The sequence below is a fragment of the Hemicordylus capensis genome, chromosome 2 (genome assembly GCF_027244095.1).
Source record: "Hemicordylus capensis ecotype Gifberg chromosome 2, rHemCap1.1.pri, whole genome shotgun sequence".
Lineage (NCBI taxonomy): Eukaryota > Metazoa > Chordata > Lepidosauria > Squamata > Cordylidae > Hemicordylus > Hemicordylus capensis.
The window spans coordinates 337,136,053-337,148,626 of NC_069658.1; the positions used below are offsets into that span (position 1 = coordinate 337,136,053).

Sequence of the window (12,574 nt, forward strand, 5' to 3'; positions counted from 1 at the left end):
TGAGGACTTGCGCATAACTTCTCGGCCTCTGTTGTGACTGTAGTGACAATGTTGAGAACAGGCAGCTTACTGTTTTACTCTAAGGCTGACAGTGGTTGCTCTTTGTGGCCTCCGTACAGGCACATCTTCTCAAAGCCTCATTCAGAACATTGTAGAGCTTAGCCTTAAGGATCTTGGTTCTTCGTGATTTTAACATTGTGAAGGCTAGAGGGAACTGAGCAGGAGTACTAGGACTGTGCCCATTTCAGCATGTTCATTCGCTGTAGTAGCTGGAATCTGCTCCAAAAGTTCCAAATGAGGCTCTGTAAAGATGCCATTTATGTGACTGCACAGATGACCACTTGAAGAGCATGTTACAGGTAAGCAACCTTGTTTGTAACTGGTCTGACACTTTTTTCTTTCTCAGTAGAGCCTGATCTACAGAAACCTTTTATAATTGATAATTCATTCCCCCCACCCTCTCTCTAGCTCCTGTTCCATATTTCCCATGATCTGACCTTAGCCCTTCTGAGCTACCAGTCAGCTTCGTGGGAGGAGGCAGTGAAAGCTCTTCTTGGGGCTGTGACCCGCAGCTGTGATGCTGGAGACCTCACTCTTATGCAGGAAATCTGTAACCACTTCCTTCCTAAAGGTAAAGCCTCACTCCTCCTTTTGCTCAGTATTTGTATGGAATCATGGAAATGAGATTTCTGAAGTTGTTGGCTTCAGATTGAGTGACAAGCCATGGCTTGGTGTTATGTGAACAGACTGAGGTGCCTTCGGTTTGCATCCTCCTTCCCACCCACTCCCATGCACCAAGCAGTGTTCTCTCTAATTTTTTTCATCTGTGTGCGGGATGAGTTTTGTTCTGGGCGGCAGTATCAAGGCAGTGTGTGCGCATGAATATTCAGAGTGGGACCATCCTGATTCAACCTGAGTGGGATCTAAAATTAACTGAGTGGACATCAAAAAAACATGTGCGCACGCTTTAGAGGGCGCAAAGATTCCTTTTTTCTGGCCCTTGTTCTTGGTAAGCCATAGTTGGCTAGTTTGTCCAAATGGGCAAACAATTTTATTGACACATGCATGAAAAACAGCAAGCAAGTCCAAGGCTGCTCAGTGCTGCTGGCTCCATCTCATCTCTCCTCTAAAGCCTCTTCGAGGAAGTTGATCAGGTAACTTTTTTCAATCCCGCTGCCTTTTATTCATAACTTCCATCTTCATTGGGTATATGAGCCAGCGTGGATAGAGAGCCAGTGTGGTGTATTGGTTAGAGTGCTGGACTAGGACTGGGGAGACCCGAGTTCAAATCCCCATTCAGCCATGAAACTAGCTGGGTGATTCTGGGCCAGTCACGCATCTCTCAGCCTAACCTACATCACAGGGTTGTTGTGAAAGAGAAACTCAAGTATGTAGTACTCTGGGCTCCTTGGAGGAAGAGCGGGATATAAATGTAATAATAATAATAATAATAAACTACAAGCAGAGTCCCTTTAGCTTTCCCTGGCATGCCAAGTGTTTTGTGACTTGACCCAAACTGGGTACAGAATGGCAGACCAGATTGGGTGTGAGTAAATATAAGTAAATGCAAAGTGATTTACTCTGGGGTTAACAAATAATAATCTGAAGGTGCCTCCACATTTTCTTTAGCATCTATGTTGATGAGGGCTTCTGGGACAAGGAGAGAGATATTGGGGATTATAGTGGAAAGGTCATTGGATGTGTCAATTCAGCATGCCACAGCAGTGAAAGACAAATATTTGGAATTATGATTAAACTGATTTTTTTTTCAAAACCAGCAAATATTACAGCACTGTGTTTATATAAATCTATTGTGTGTCCATACTGCATAAAGTTTGGGTAGCCTAATCTCAAAATGGGTATTGTATTGCTGGTGGAAGGCAACTAAAACAAACTAGGGGTTGAGGAATCTGCCCTGTGAAGAAAGGCTTGCAAATTTGAGGCTTTTTAGTTTAGGGGGAGGGAAGTCACTAAGGAGGGTTTATTCTGATCAGAGACTATTACATTTGACCAGTTGGTGCCATAACAACATGTTGCAGAGTGTTGTGAATTATGTCTATAGCAAGCATTGCAGTGACTTGGTTCACAGGAAGCAGCACACTGGCTGAAACTGGAAACTGCCTTGACAGCCTGTCTTGATCCAGCCAGGCAACTCTCATGTTCTTGCCATAAGTATATCACCTAAAATGGAATAACCGTATCCCTTTCCTTGGCTCACATATTGTAAGTCAGTCCTCAGACTTATTTGGTTCCTGAAAACTGTATCTTAAGCTGAAACACAGAATTGATTTTTCCAGAGGAAACAATCTTATAATGGGGCTTTGGTTCTGTATCAAGGCCAAATACCCTACTTCTACTAAAATGACCCAGCATTTTGTAATAAATCAATTTTAGGGAGCTTATTGCATGCAGGGACCCTCTGCTGCTGTCAAAGCGAGTGCTTACCACAGACATGCAGCAGAAACATTGATGAGGGAGATCAGTGTTCCCTCTAAGGCATGAACATGTGTGCACACTTACTAGTTTTTTTATGTCCACTCAATAAATTTCAGGTCCTGCTCAGGTTGAATCAGGAAGGCCCTACTCTGAATGCATGTGCACACACCCTGACTTAAAACTGCCATCCAGAGCAAAACTCATTCTGCACATGATAAAAATAAAAGGGATCACTGATGTTCCTTGATTCAGAAGTTCCTCACTCTTGCCTCCCCTGCCTTCCAGCCACTCACCACATGCCCTGGCCCTTCAGCAACAGTGATGTGTGCATCTAGACGGCTGTTGGGGATGCCGCCTGCAAACCACCCCCACCCCCATCAAACTCTGGTTCTGTGTGACAGCAAGATAGAACGTCCAACCCACATGCTTCCTCCTGCCCTCCTTCCTTCCCTATCTAACCATCTCCCAGGAGGAGGAGGAGACAGAGGCAAGCTTCCCAGTTGTCTCCCTTCCTTCCCTGGAAAAGTAAAAGCCAGGAAGGGAGACAGCTGCATAACTTGTCTGTCTCTTCTTCCTCCTGCATGATGGTTAGGCGGGCAGGGAAGGGAAGCAAGTGGAAAGCAGTGTGTAGGCTGGGAACGGGCAGGCATCTTTTTTTGCTGTCACACAGTGGCAGCTCAGCTGCGAGGAGTGGAAGGAGCAGTGGCGGCAGGGAGGCATCTGGGATGGTTGAGTCAGCCAGTTTCTCCACAGGTTTAAATGCATCAGCAGCTGCCACCATCTTTGCCAGTCTGATTGCTGCTGCCACTGGCTCCATACCAACAGCCGCCTAGCAAAGCCTCTCTTCCTGTGAGAGGGTTGTAAAATTGGAAACATGGTTGCAAAGTTATAGTCGGCATCCCATTGTAAGCCCGAGATTTTTCACAAGAATGCTAGAATCTCTCTGGTTTGCCTTAACTGTTTTATTGTTTTCCCTTTCCCTTCCTTTTGTTTGTTTTCAACATAAAATAGTTCAATTATTAACATCTGTGGTTGGCCTGCAGTGCAGTTCCACTGCAGTTGTAGTGATGTGCTCTTAGAATTGAGGCTGATTCTCTTCCTAAATACTTATTTGCCAACACCGAAGTAGATCTGGAGTCACACTGCAAGTTTAATCTTTTTGATACATTTAATGAACTAATTCATTAATCAGGTGGGGCTAATATTTAAGGGCACACTTCTTTAACTCTTCTTCCCTTCTGAAGTTATTTCATTTTAAACACTTTTTTTTTGTCTTGTGAGTCCTAGGCAGAGTACAACATGAAAATGTATCACAAAAGACTAAAATTCTAAATAAAAACTGCAATAAAGTTACCACAGAGCAAAAACAGCAGCTAATAAGACCAATCCAATAGTACATAGCTAGTTGGATTCACTGCCCAAATAAATAGGTTCCCTGCCAGTATAAATAGGGAAGCTTTTAAAAGCCAAGAGACAGGTAACAGTACATATCTCCTCCAGGAGGGAGTTCCATAACCTAGGGGCAGCTGCAGAAAAGGCCCCGTACTGCACACTGAACAGTTGTGCCTCATCAGACATTGTCCCATGGAGCAGAGCCCCTTCCTAATGATCTTTTAAGGCAGGTATCCCCAAACTGCGGCCTTCCAGATGTTGCTGAACTACAACTCCCAGCATACCCAGCCACAAAAAAATGTGTCTAGGGATGCTGGGAGTTGTAGTTCAGCAACATCTGGAGGGCCGCAGTTTGGGGATGCCTGTTTTAAGGCAAGTAGATTAATTTGGGAGCAGGTGTTTCTGAAGAGAACATAAGAACAGCCTTGCTGGATCAGGCACAAGGCCCATCTAGTCCAGCATCCGGTTTCACACAGTGGCCCACCAGATGCCTCTAGAGAGGCCACAGGCAAGAGGAGAGGGCATGCTCCCTCTCCTGCTGTTGCTCCCCTGCAACTGGTATTGAGAGGCATCTGGGGTCCAAACCCTTAAGGACTTTTAAAGTAATAACAAGCACTTTGAATTGCACCCAGAAATAAATTGTAGCCAGTGCAAAGTTACTCAGAATGTGAGTAACATGCTCACTATAACCAGCTCCTGATAGTAATCTACTGTACAGTATTTGCAACTATTAATATTTAGTATATTATAATTATTTAATACAAATAGTAATATTTGTAATGTTTTGGTTGGCAGGCTGTGATGATCTGAGAGGCAAGCTGGACAACACAAACTTGCAGTGCATGGCAGCTTATAGAAGTTTAGAGGCATTTGTGGCTTATGGGCAGCTGTATGATACGTGGTGGAACCTACGTGAAGATTCGCGTGTCTTGGAGCAGCTGGAACCAGCTTCTGAGGCTTGGTGTCATGAGCAGTCCACTCTTGAGCAGAGCAGCACTGCAAGAGTCTCTTCCCCTAAAGAAATTGTCATGGAGGCCGAAGACATGAATGAAGAGCCCTTTTTCAAAGGGCACAATAATGGCATTAGCTTAGAAACTGACTCAGTGGCCGGTTCAGGCCTTTTAGCAGGGAGACGAGGGAAACTGAGAGGCTGCAGTGTCCTCCTTTCGGAAGATCATGCTGCAGTCCAGAGTACGCAGAAGGATATCTCTAGAGTTCAGCAGACTTTGAAAGAGATGATCTGCCAGCATCAGAAAAACAACCTCCAGCAAAGCATTACCAACAGGCAGGATTCTGAGGCTGACCTGGAAAAGCTGCTTGCCCCAGCAAGCCAGATGTAAGATTTAGACTCAAGATGGCGGAAGTGTCAGGAATTTTAAAGGGTTTTTATTGATCATGGTAATGTCTAGGGGTAATTGCAGGATCCCATTTATCTATTTCCCAATTCATGTGTTCTCTTTCATTGTAATCGTTGCAGAGAAAACTATTATTGCTGTGATGGGTAGCTGCAGGTATGCGGGAAGCACATGCAGACTACTGTATTGTGTATTAGCCTCCATGTGAGGTTACTTGCATATTTTATCACTGCAAGGTGGAGCCCTAACCACATAGACACTTACATAGACACTTTATGTATTGGGCCTAGGGCCTATTCAGCTTTATAGCATCGTGAGGTTTCCTTTGCCAAAAACAAGCTAACTGGAAAAATCTGTAACCATGTTGTGCTAAGCCTCCATCAGCCCAGAGAGAACACATGGAAAGCTGCTATATTTGTAATACTATTTTACTTTTTGCTGTTGGTTGCACACTGGACCAGCATCCAGTTCTGGGCCACACAAAGCAGTTGAAATATTTTCTTTGGGATGGGCACTATTGGCAGTCCCTGTGATTACACAGCTTGCTTGTACTCCAACTGTCCACATTACTAAAGGTAAAGTTCTGCCATCGAGTCAGTGTTGACTCCTGGTGACTACAGAGCCCTGTGGTTTTCTTTGGTAGAATACAGGAGGGTTTTACCATAGCCATTTCCCGTGCTGTATTGTGGCTGCCCAATATAGGTCTTCCCCATAGCCTGGGAAACGTACCAGCGGGGATTCAAACTGGCAACTGCTGGCTTGCTAGTCAAGTCATTTCCCCACTGCACCATTACACAATCTTTAATCATATTGATTAAGTGTTCTGTGTAATTCTAAGGCGTGCATATTACAGAACTTAATATGGTCAGTATCTTCCCATATCACTGCTGCCCAATATAGGTGTTGAAACATACCAGTGGGGATTGGAACCAGCAACCTGTTGCTCCTTAGGCAAGTTACTTCCGGTCTCTATTTATGCTTACCACCACCACCACATAACCTGGCCCTGTGCAGCAGGTCAAGGAAGAGGTAGGAACTTATCACATTTGCACTGGAATAGGGTAAAAGTAAAAGCACCAAACCATTCCAGACCATAGTATAAGGGAGAGCATTGGAGTGGGCATGTGTGCTGCCTACTCATGCTATATAGCAGTGATCTGGAAGGAGACAGTATGGATGGAGTCTTGGCCCAGTTGAGACAAACAGAATAGGAGTTAATGTTTAAGTCAAAGCTGTGCTCACTTGGGGTGGCTTTTGAGGTGGGATTCAGCTGTGAATATTCATTGTACTAATCTTGAGAGAAGAATCTAGAGTTTGAAAAGTGTTAAGAATGCAAATGAACGAAGTTTCTGGTTCCTGGAAGTAAAAACTCCTCAAGCTGCAAGGGGGAAAGAACAGCAAAAGTCATGCCCTGGAGGAGGACTGGGATGCAGTTAAGCTGCAGTCTGTTGGCATCTCTGCTGGACTACTTCCACTTTCGTAGCCCTGTAGAGAATGTCAGTCCTTAAGATTTTCCCTCTCCCTTATATTTAACTGGTGAGTTGCAAATATAATTGTTGGGATGAATGTGCCATGGGTTTTTTTAGAAATGTAATTTAATTCTTCACAGTAAAGAACAAAAGAATGAACCAGTTTCTCTGCCAGATTTGATGAAACAACTTACAGAAGCCAATCAAAAACTTGCAGAATTTCCAGATAGTATAAAGGTAAGCCTTAAAGTTGCCAAGACTCACCCCATCTCTGCTAGTAAAGCTACATTAACTCAAATGGGAAAGACTGCTATTGCAACTATGAATAGCAGGAATCTGTGGATAAGAGAATCAGGATAGATTTGGTTCTTGACAGTAGTTTATCAAGTTGTTTCCTTGCAGAATTAATGTTTTCAACTAGAGATGTACAAAACACCCTTCAAATAAAGGGCCTGTTCCAAGCTCGAAACAAAACACCCTGCTTCAACTCAATGTTTCGAGCTCCATTTTGGAGGACTTTTTCCAGGGAGAGCTGCTCTACAGATTTGGGTGAGCAGGTGGACTAGTCCTCCAAGGCAGGCCAACACACCAAGTTCAGAGCAGAGGCCTGGCCTTGGTAGATCAACTTTCCCCGAGGGGAAAAGCTCTCCAGAATGGCTCTCAAAACATTCATGTTTCAAATTTGTTTCAAGCATTTTGTTTTGAGCTCAAAAATGAAATGCAAAATCTGTTTTGTGCACATGCCTATTTTCAACTCCTTCTGTTTTACCCAGGTGAGTAAATGTTAGGTGTTCATATAGTAGTTGGTGCAACTGTTTTCAGTCTCCTTCTTGTTTTGCATTTAGCAAACTGACTGCAATGCATTTGTGTGAAGTCTGTGAGATAATGTATCTCTCTGCATTTGTGTGGCAGTCCTATACAACAGCTTATTTATTTTCCTTCTAGGCCTTCCCTTTCCCAGATGTCTTGGAATGCTGCCTTGTTGTGCTTCACATGGGGAATTTGGTTCCAGAATTACAAGAGAAGTCCTTGCACCTGCTTAGAAAATACAGAGGATCTTCCATACATAAAGAGGTTTGCAGGAAGTACTTCCATGAATCTCCTGCTTCCTAGTTTGTTTCTCTTGATGTGGAGGACTGCATGGACACCACTTATCTTGAAGGATCTCATTCTAGAATGGATGAACAAAAGACTACTGTTATACAGTCATGTTGGTCAGTTATGGGTACACTTCACAGTAATAACGTTGCCTTTTGTCTTTTTTGAATTTGTCAGTTTATTTTATACTTTGTATAGCTCTCTTTAGAGACACGCCCTTAATGCTGTATGAATTGTCCAGTATTCCTGACCTTTGAAAGAAAGGGAGTTAATTTCCAATAAAAGCAGTACACACACTAATGAACTGACTTTTTGCAGTGATAGTCAGGTACTTGACCTCCATATGGAGAGAATGAGTTAACTAATATGAAGGACTTTCCTGTTCAAAGGGCAGAAATAAAGCCTCAAGGGATGGATTGTGCTTACTATAATGGTGTTCAGTAACTATAAGTGATAAATGTTTCCATATTACATGAAAATTGATGGAGGTCAGACTTTGCAGTTCTATACTACTTTCTACAATTTTGTAAGAAAAGTTGCCTTCTTTGAAACTGAGTAGCATAAAGATTAGTGCATGATGATCATAAAGACATTAACCTCCATTCTAACCTACTCCTTGCACTAGTACAACATGTTATAGGTTTGTGCAAGGGATTCCCTGACGATTGCATTTGTAAAAATACATGAGGGGTTCCCTAAGTCATGCAAATAGGAAACACCTTACAAAACATGCATTCAGGTGGTTATTCTTTGCCAAGTTGGTCTACCACTAGTGAGACAAGAGTCCTTCCATAAGAATGGTGGAGGCTAACTAAAGCATTAGCCAGTAGCAGTGTGCGTGGACTGATTTTTGCAGTTCTAATTCAAACCGAACCACCAGTCAACCCCATTCAACAGTCTGAGGGGCCTATACTTGTCAAAGGGAATCTGGTGAGGAGAACCAGTTTGGTCTGCAATTGGACCAAGCCTGGTCTGTTGTAGATCAGTTCAACCCAGTTCAACCCAGTTCAACCATCCAAGGGGCTATGCTTGTAAAGGGGAATCCTGCCTTTAAAAGGCTTCCAGGGGTGGCGGCGGCAGCAAGACGGGCACCTTAAAAGTGGGTGCTTACTGATGTGGTGATGGTGCCTGGAGACCCCAACACTACATGGCGGTGGCAGCATGGTTTCAGCCTCCACGCTATGGGGAGTGCTGGGACTTCCAGGAGCAACCACCGCTGGATCAGTAAGCTCCTACTTTTCAAGGTGCCATCTTGGCAGGATTCCCCTTGGACTGTGGGCCAGATTACCTCTCCTGGAGGCCAGTTCAGTTCACGACTGAATCATCAAACCAGCCTGGTTTGTGCACATTCCCTTCAGGAAGTCTTTTTTCCTCAGTTGTTTGGAACAAAGGAACGTGTTGAACACCTTCTCAAAAAGTGTAGAAGTCATTAGGCATAGTCTCATGCTTTAAGAAAAATCTTTATTGTACAAAATTAAGAACCAATAATATATATACACAAGCATCTGCAACAACAGCTTGCAATACTTTGCATAATGGAGAATTTAAGCTTGTTAAAATACCAGATAGATGATTTCTCCTTTCCCTTGAAAAGGTTTTGATTTTCAGGATTGTAGGAGACTTGCACAAATATTAAATGCACTTTAGTCTAACCATGTTCATGAAGGCTGTTCTTCAAAACAGTATAAAAGGGAAATCTAAAAGCTTTACTTGCCTTCACTGGTGGTAAAACTTTAGATACACTGGTGACTTTACTTACTGAACATCCAGTTAGTAGAAGGGCAGAAAGTGTTTCTCCTGAAGTGAAATCAAGGAACTGAAATCATTTTTGGTCCAGACTTATTACAGTCTCAAGCATGCATGCAGTTCTATTCCATTCTACAGTAGTTAAGATAAAGCTTACTGATATACTTTATGGCCCAGCGATCTAAAGGAAAGGAGGTGCTAGTTCTAATGCTAACCAAGACAACCATTATGACTGCTACTTTGACAGATCTAAAGGCTTCATGCATTGTCTCCACCACCAGGGCTGAATGGATCACTTTCACAGATCAACTTACACAAAAGCTAAAAACTAGCAGAGGGCTTAGGAACACATGACCCTCACAGAGAGCAAAAGAAGGTTTTAAAATAAGCTTTCAAAAGCTAAATTTGCAAGTGCATGAGAGAACTTCAGCTCTGCTGAAAGTTCTGAAATGACCTACTCCTTGCAAATTCAGTAAGGTTTAAAAGAAAAAGAGGTATATACACTGACGTTTCTCTGGTTTTTACATAGGGGCAAAACAACTCTATCAGTTATTATGAAATCACTTGATTAGAATCTTCTGAGATTCAAGAGTAAGGATGTCCTTTGCCCTCTGCAAAAACTCTAGTTCTTCTGCCATGTTTTGAGTGATGTGAAACAGTTTCAAGGAGGCAGTTTAACCTCCATGGACCTACATCATGTTGAACGATACCAAGTTGTCACTGCTGCATATTGTTGATTATAGCCAGAATGCTCATTTTCTCTTGGGCTGTTTCAACATCTTCGCTCTGCTTCTGAGCTACTCCTGTACCAAGGCCATATAATCTCCCACAGTACTTTGCATCATCAATTGTATCCTCAAAGAACAACTGTAAAGAGAAAATAAATTAATTTATATACCAGTAGGCACAACCATCAATGTAAGTCAAGGCATTTCAGCACTAACCAACACTTGTATAACCCAAGGGAAGGGAAACTGTGTTTAAAACCTGAAAGAGGGTTGGAGTCAGGCCACTGCCTGCCCCTCCTTGTCCTGCTGCTTGGAATGAGGCAAGATTCACAAACCTCTTTCATTCTGAAGAATGCCATCCCTGTGAGTAGTGAGTCTGACCCTGCTTGATGCTGTCGTCCAATCCGTTGCAAATCTAGCTGGTCAGCAACTTCCTGAAGACCTCCCTGCAATAAAACAAGAACAGATTTGAGAGTCTACCCAACTAGCCCAAGTTCCACTTATTTTTTTCTGGCTAAAGCAATAGAACAAACAAGTAAGTGGCAGAGAGCAGTAGCTTGTGAGAATCCCACATAATCCAGGCTCTCATCTAGAGAATGCTACATCACAACTGAGTAAAGATTTGGCCATGCCATTTTCCCTCAGAGGGTTGTATCCGCAACGATGCTGGGTTGTCTCGACCTCCTGCTCCTAGACAGGGCCAATCAAGAGCTTTGGCTCACAGCAGGAGAGAGGGGCAATCCCCTGAATCTCCAGTTCTTCGCCCTGTCTCACTCCAGCAGGGCTGTCCTTTTATTGCTCCTCTACATTCTGTATTCCTGCTGACTCTTCTTCACTTCTCGGCATAGCGGACAGGTTATTGCAAGGGGAAAGAAGGGAAGTTGTTTTCCTCTGTCGCGGCTCCCTTTATACCTTTCATCGGTGATGGAGCCTCATTGCAGCAAGAGAGGTTTCCCCCTCCCTCTCAGAGGATTCTATAGTACATTCTGTGCGCCAAGCTGAGTGGGTCACGGCTTCCACTCCCGCACCCATTACTGGGTCCCAAGAGCCGGGCAAGTCAACCAAACGGGCTAAGAAGCGTAATAAAGCTTCTTTGGCGGCCCGATAGGCAGAGGGCAGGTTGGCACCCCAATCGCCTGTTCAAGGAGCTCTCCTCCAAGAAAGCGGGGGCGATCGTTCCGCTCCTGTGTTGCAGTGTGAATAGGGGACTGAGGGGGCTTCGTCAGGTGAGCCCGTGAAAGGTTCGGAGAGGATGTCGGGGCTGGGGGACTCCTACTCCACACCCACCGCCAAGCGCTTGTGCACCACCATCGCGGCTGCAGATGCTGCTCCCGTTCGGGGGGAAGCCCGGGCTGAAGAGGAGGAGGACATTCCTCCTTGATTTGCGGCCCTTTTGCGGCGCGTTGTGGCCGAGGAGCTTCAGAAACTGCCTTGGCCACCCGCGTCCTTTGCTGCTCAGTGCCTGGTTCCCGCTCAGCCGCTTGCAGCTCCAGCTTTGTTTCCCGCCCAACCGCTTCCCGCCAGAACCCCAGCGACGGCCATTTTGGTTGCGGCCCAAGGCACGCCTGGCTCAATCCCTCCTGTCAGCCCGGCTGCACCCCTCCCGGACAGCGGACCTCCTTCCCTGTCCCCTTGCCAGCCGCGGCTCCTCTTCTCCCCGCTCCCCGAGACTTTCCTGTGCCTTCGGAGGCTTCAGAGTCTGACAGGGAGGAAGGGGAACTCTCTGGAGATGAGGAGGAGCCATCCTCCTCACATCAGGCTAGCTATCGCCTTTTTCCTCAGCCTGACTACCCGGTTCTCCTGCACAAGGTCGGGGAAACCCTTCGCTAGGGGTGGTGGTGGTTCAGCCTGTCCCCGAGGGCACTGAGGGGGGACATAACGGTGCTGCCAGTCCTAAAGTCCCAGGAGGTCAATGTTCCATGTCCCCAGCTGTTTCTAGATGTTTTTCAGGCGGAATGGGACAAGCCCACTGAGGGAAAAGGGCCCCCTCCCACGGTGAGGTGAATGTACAATTCAAGCAGTACCCTCATGGGTAGACTTAAGGTGCCACTGGTTGATGCTGAGGTGGCCACCCTTGTAACAGGGGTGGTGCTTCCTAAGGAGGAGGAGGATGCCTTAAGGGAGCGTGGAGAATAAAAAGTGCGATGCTGCTCTGCGCAGGTCGCATGAGGCGAATGCACTTTCCATTAGAGCTTCAGCTGCTAATTCCATCTTCGCCAGGGCTGCACTTTTGTGGGTTCAGGAACTCACCCCCATGGTCCCACCTGAACTTACCAACCTTTGGCAGGGCCTTAACAAATTGGGAAAAGTGGTCAGGTTCATGGCAGATTCATCACTGGATGCCACTCAG

General features: G+C 45.1%; 2 protein-coding genes across 12 annotated transcripts in view; one reads left to right on the top strand and one right to left on the bottom strand.

Moving 5' to 3' along the window:
• Positions 1–8,050, top strand: part of GEMIN5 (gem nuclear organelle associated protein 5) — a 48,565-nt gene extending 40,515 nt beyond the window's left edge. For 4 of the 5 annotated variants that reach the window (XM_053291170.1, XM_053291171.1, XM_053291172.1 and 1 more), the window contains 4 exons: positions 469–631; positions 4,624–5,164; positions 6,793–6,889; positions 7,598–8,050. In XM_053291170.1, coding sequence (XP_053147145.1) covers positions 469–631; positions 4,624–5,164; positions 6,793–6,889; positions 7,598–7,765 — 969 coding nt within the window. In that variant the 3' untranslated portion in view covers positions 7,766–8,050. Of the gene's footprint in view, positions 1–468; positions 632–4,623; positions 5,165–6,792; positions 6,890–7,597 lie in introns of those variants that run through there. The other variant, XM_053291174.1, reaches the window with a different exon arrangement.
• A 1,141-nt stretch (positions 8,051–9,191) lies between these two features.
• Positions 9,192–12,574, bottom strand: part of CNOT8 (CCR4-NOT transcription complex subunit 8) — a 28,984-nt gene continuing 25,601 nt past the window's right edge. For 6 of the 7 annotated variants that reach the window (XM_053291180.1, XM_053291181.1, XM_053291177.1 and 3 more), the window contains 2 exons: positions 10,560–10,670; positions 9,192–10,363 (listed from right to left, as the gene is read on the bottom strand). In XM_053291180.1, the coding sequence (XP_053147155.1) occupies positions 10,214–10,363; positions 10,560–10,670 (261 nt within the window). In that variant the 3' untranslated portion in view covers positions 9,192–10,213. The remainder of the gene's footprint in view (positions 10,364–10,559; positions 10,671–12,574) is intronic. The other variant, XM_053291176.1, reaches the window with a different exon arrangement.